Below are 5,744 nucleotides of genomic sequence, written 5' to 3'. Positions count from 1 at the left end.
ATATAAATTAAAAACCATAAAATCAAGTGAAACAAAATGATTCAAATTAACTACAACATAATATTTAAGGTAAAACATATTAAATAATAAATATAATTATATAACTATAATTAAAAAATAAATTTGGGGCTAAAAAAATCATAACAAAATGATATTGTTTGGTTTAATTTTTTTTAAAAAAACAATCTCACATGGCTAAGAAACATAGAAAAAATGGTTGTCCCTTGTTCCCATATGTAATGGGGTAAGGGGGAGGTAATATAGTAGGCTGCCCCCAACACTAGGTGAGACCAGCTTCCGTAGGAGACTTCCGAATTATGAAATACCCTCCATGGGACTCGATCCCACGACCTCAAAGTTAAGAACCTTGTGCTCTACCAACTGAGCTGGATGATCATTTCCTAAGAAACATAGAAGAGCATATCAAAAGTCTAAAGAGTACAAATATGAGAACAAAACAATCTCATATTGCTAAGAAACATAGAAGAGCATCACAACTAACTTCTATAAATAATAGGGGTAATTTGGCATTCAAAATCATAGAGCCTTTTGGTGAGCATTGAGTGAACTATTCTTTCACTTCAATCAAGCTCGAATTTTAGGCTTTAATTGAGCTTCTAAATTTTTTTTTAGTTTAAACATTTTTGAGTTCAAGTTTCAATATTATATTTCGAGTTCGAGTTGAACTTGATAATTTTTAACTTATGAGTTTGAGTGGAGTTGAGCTTACTTTTAAAGTTTTCAAGTTCGAGTCGAGCTCAGCAATATTCGAGTTCGACTTGGCTCGTTTAACAAACGAAGTTTGGTTTAATTTTTTTAAAAAAAAAAAACAAAATTTCCGGTTTTTTCCGGTTTTCAGCCGGTCCGGTTCGAACGGTTCAGCGATTCTGACCGGTTCGCTAGTAGTGGTTCAACTGGTTTAGATTAAACTGGACTAGGCAACGATTCCCGGTTGAATCGATCGGTCCGATCCGATTTTTAAAACAGAGTCCATCCGATAACCGTTAAACCCCCCATCTGTTCACTACCGAGGCCTTGATGACCAATAGCCGTACCAAGTACCAACGCTCAACCCGCCCTAAGACCACAACAACAACTAAGCAAACTTGAACCTACTACAACCAAAACCCACCTAAGTAAACTTACCCATAATGTCTAAGCTACAACCACCTTCAAAGAGGATTTAATCTTAACTTTTAAATATTAAGAATTTTTTCAATTATTTAAAGCACTTAAACCTACTGACTGAGGATAACGGAGTTTGCCGTGACACTTTATTAAACAGTACCAATTGGTCTCTCCACCTACTTCCAGCTCCCCGCCATTGCTGCTGCTCTCTTCATTTCTCACACAATGGCAATCGCCTCCAATTCCATCGTCTCTTTCGCTCACCGCTCACTGAGTCAGCCCGGAACGCATTCCCACCCTCTCCTTTCCTCTTTTGTTTCTTTGCCCCCGTCTCCTTCACTCTCTCTAAAACTCACCCACCACTCCATCTCGCCACTTCACTGCTCTTCAAATGTACCCGACACCACTGAAAATGGCAACCCCATCGAAACAAGTAAGCTTTTCTTTCCATCCAGTTTTAGACCCAAGTTTAACTTTTTCAAAATCATCGTGATCTAATGAAATCTGGGTTTGTTCATTTCTTTCTTGATTGTTTCAGGGTACCCAGCTTTTCCTACTGTGATGGACATCGATATGATAAGAGAGATATTACCCCACAGGTTTAAATATACTGTCAAGTTTTTATTTCTTAGGTTTTTTAGCTTTCTTTTGCTTGCTTCTCTAATTGTATTTAGTGGATTTACTTTGCTTGTAGGTTTCCATTTTTGCTGGTGGATAGAGTGGTAGAATATAATCCGGGGGTATCAGCTGTTGGTATAAAGAATGTGAGTATAAATGATAACTTTTTCCCTGGACACTTCCCTGAGAGGCCTATAATGCCTGGTGTTCTCATGGTTGAGGTAATTAATCTTCTTTTCACTTTTTTCCCTAAATGACTGTAGATTTAACTGGTTAGTTTATCATTATGAATGCTTTATGGCATGCATAGTTTCCTTGTCGAATAGGATTATATCAGGATGTATGCAATTGTGTAGTTATTTGATAATTTTTCTGTTATGAATCTACTTAAAATGAGGTGTAAGACTGGTCTTGCTTTATGGCTAGACTTGTATGAAACAGAAACCTATGTTTTATGGACTCCTGGTGTGTGTCAGATAAGGTACGTGTCCAGCATGGATATATGATCAGTTTTTCTAAGTTCTTCCATATATTGGAGGACTATCTTCATACACATGTCCATTCATCAGACATGGGCATTACAACAACAACAAAACCCTATTCCCATATGCAATGGGGTAAGGGGGAGGTAGGGTAGTAGGTTGTCCCCCAACGCCAGGTTGAGAGCAGCTTCCGTGGAAGACATGGGCATTAGATATGAGTAATTCAAGAAAAATAAAGAGTTGGAGTAACATAGATAGAAACCCCACTTAGCATAGCTGAAGTCTTATTTGCTGAAATGCACTTGCAGTAATATGGGGAAAGGAATAAGAAAATAAACGGCAGTCTAAATTAGAGATTGAACTAGTTTTTTTTAATGTCACGCCTTATTATTCAATCACTTAAATTAAATATGCATTTCTGAGGTAAAACACGATTGCACAAGTTTCTATTTATGCCGTTTGGAGGAGATTGATAGAAGTAACAACAGAAAAAGTTGGGCATATCATAGGTGTTTCTGCACATAGCGCCTATGGAGCTTGCTTCCAATGGTTCTTCAGTATATATTTTACCTGATTAAATAATCTGTATTGAACTGTGGCTAAGTAAAAATTTGGTTAACGAAAGGGCGTGAATGCTACCATGTAAGGACACATCATGGTGGAACAAGCAAGTACAGACCGTTATTAAGAACAAACAAATTTGCTATAGACTACTGGTGATACAAAGAATTTTGAAATACAGGCTGGCAAAGAATGGACAAGATATTTCTAAGGAGGCCATTTGCTATATACTACCGACCCGGTGATACAAGGAGTTCCGAGAAATATAAGTTAGCAAAGAACAATCAAAACTTGTAAGGAGGTTATTTGCAATAGACTACTGCTGATAAAAGGAGTTTCGAGAAATATAATCTAGCTAAGAATTGCCAAGACATTTGTAAGGAGGCTTGAGTGAGTCTATAAGACATTTATGATATGTTGGACTCAAAAGATGGAGAGAATGGTATCTATAGGCTTGTTCGTATGAGGGAGAAAAAGGCTAAATAGTTGGGAATTGTTATATGCATTAAAGATGATAGTTATATGGTCCTGTTGAAGGACGAGGAGATTAAATATAGATTGATGTAATAATTTGATAAGCTGTTCAATGGTAGTTACTCTCAAGATGCAGATGATTAGACTTTTCCATCAGATGACCTAAGTTATGACTTTATGCATCTGACAAGGCCTTGCATCAAATGAAGACTAGAAACACGGTAGTCCGAAATGCAATTCCTATCAAGTGTAATTGACTTGATGAGTTGGCTGGATGGTTGGAAAACTTGTAATAGCGTGTCAAACGAGTAGAAGAAGATTACCTTGGCACCTTTATTATATATTTATATATTACTCAAATTTTAAAAGATTAAAACCTTTGAATCATACTATGAAACCTTTGGGCAAACTTATTGAGCAATGTTTATGAAAGCAGAATAAGATTGCTAATAATCAGTTTGCTCTCATGCTAAGACAACCCACTGTGGATACTAATAATCTATTGCAACAACATATTGAGAATTTTGAAGTGTCATAGTGAGATTTGCACATGGTTTTTAGTGATTTAGTGTAAACTTAAGACAGAATACCTAAAGATGTTCTTTGGTAAAGAAGACGTTGTTTCTTTCAAATATGTTGGTGTAATACAAGATATACATGAGAGAGTAGTTAGAAATGTAAGGACTTGTAGTGTATTGATGTATGAGTTTAGAATTGCAATAAGGGTGCACCAAGACTCGGCTTTCTTTCCAGCTCTCTTTACCCCAGTAATGGATAAGGTAACTAAAGACATTCAAATGAAATACCTTGGTGTGTGCTATTTGCAGATGATAATGTATTGGTTAGTTGAGACTAAAGAATAGATTAATACCAAATTACAGATGTGGAGGCAAACACTAGTAACTCGGTGATTTAGATTGAGCAGATTGAAGACTTAGTATATAGAACATGCATTAGTAAAAGAACGAATAATGATCAAAACGTGGTAACAATCAATGGCTAGTGATCCCAGTAGCTAGTATTTTCTATATCTATCTTATTCTGCCTCATTCCTTCTTTATTATGATTTATTTGTACAGCAGATACTTTAGTGGCCATCCTTCAAGCCTTCTGTTATCGCTTTGCCAACACTACCCTGCCATCTTACTCTGCATAAAATTGAAAGTTTCGTTCTGAGTATATGTACAAGATGTCATACATATGTGGCTAGTTCGGCTACTGTAACCTACTCATCCCATTCATCTTGTGCATATCTAGCTAGTACATCAATACTTAAAGTTATCTGTTTCATCCATTTAAATTGGTTTCAGAATGCCCCCTCTCCCCTTGATTGTTTCTCTATACGCTCTTACATTGGTAGGGATTGATATGTCATCTGCCCTGTATTTAGCATACTAAATGAACATGGCTCTTGTAGCTTCTATGTATCATTTTGGATTTAGAGCAATCTTTGCATAAAAATCATACCCCATGTTGCCAAATTTTTTCTTATGCTAAAATAGATTATCTGCTGGCAGTTTTGTGTGTGATATTTTGGCTAGACATCACTTGTTTTTTCTGTTATTTAAACTTCTTGACTATTTAATTGGACAAACAAGTAAGAGTTTATGCTTTTGGCACCTTTTAATTGAGAATCTACCCTTGAAACTCTCATTTTTTCTATGTTGGTCTTTCCACTCTGTTGATCACATGTTTTGATGATCTTAAACTAAGCTGGGTGATGTTACACCTTGAGGATCCCCCAAGTGGCAAGGCCTTGGTTACCCAAACATTGTCATCCCAAACTCATCAACGAAAACAAATTGCTTAAAATAGTTTGGCATTTAGATTATCAGTATCATAAATACTACACTGTTCAATGCATCTTTAGTGTTAGTAGATACTAAGAGAAATATTTACTTGGTCCAGGCAATGGCACAAGTCGGAGGTGTGATTATTATGCAACCTGAAGTGGGAGGTTCACAAGAAAAGTTTTATTTTGCTGGAATCGACAAAGTGAGGTTTAGGAAACCTGTCATTCCAGGAGATACTTTGGTCATGAAGATGACACTTATCAAACTCCAGAAGCGGTTCGGAATAGCAAAATTGGAAGGGAAAGCATACGTTGGAGGTGACTTGGTATGTGAGGGTGAGTTCCTGATGGCTACTGGTAGTAATTGATAAGACTCGATATTTATCCATATGTTTCCTCCAATTTTCCGTAAATTATTGAAACATGGTCAGCTCGAGGCTTTTATTCTATATTGATCCCTTGCTAGGACCTTTTTTTTGGACAGTCCATTAGGAAGTTATTTTTTGTTTTTTCGTCCAAAGAATAGGTTTCTTGAAGTTTGTTCTAGCAAATGAGTTTGTTAATTATCAAAATTTATATCCTGTGCTTTGTTCCTTGAAATTCAATTAAGTTAGAGCAGCAGTTCCTCCTCAAGAATGAAACCTTCACCAGAAAACAAATGTACTAAAAAAATCTCCAAACCAATATTA

The 5,744-nt window shown here is 36.2% G+C and overlaps 1 protein-coding gene across 1 annotated transcript; it reads left to right on the top strand.

Moving 5' to 3' along the window:
- The first annotated feature begins 1,269 nt into the window (after window positions 1-1,269).
- LOC120165618 (3-hydroxyacyl-[acyl-carrier-protein] dehydratase FabZ-like) lies at window positions 1,270-5,514 on the top strand. The gene is made up of 4 exons (XM_039175096.1): window positions 1,270-1,561; window positions 1,667-1,727; window positions 1,823-1,967; window positions 5,172-5,514. Exons 1-4 carry the CDS (start codon window positions 1,354-1,356, stop codon window positions 5,421-5,423), a joined length of 666 nt encoding a protein of 221 aa, XP_039031027.1. The 5' UTR covers window positions 1,270-1,353; the 3' UTR covers window positions 5,424-5,514.
- Window positions 5,515-5,744: the final 230 nt, after the last annotated feature.

This window comes from Hibiscus syriacus, unplaced genomic scaffold (assembly GCF_006381635.1).
Source record: "Hibiscus syriacus cultivar Baekdansim isolate YM2019G1 unplaced genomic scaffold, ASM638163v2 tig00111584_pilon, whole genome shotgun sequence".
Taxonomy (NCBI): domain Eukaryota; kingdom Viridiplantae; phylum Streptophyta; class Magnoliopsida; order Malvales; family Malvaceae; genus Hibiscus; species Hibiscus syriacus.
Note: the sequence above shows the minus strand (reverse complement) of the source record. Positions and strands in the feature narration are given on the sequence as shown.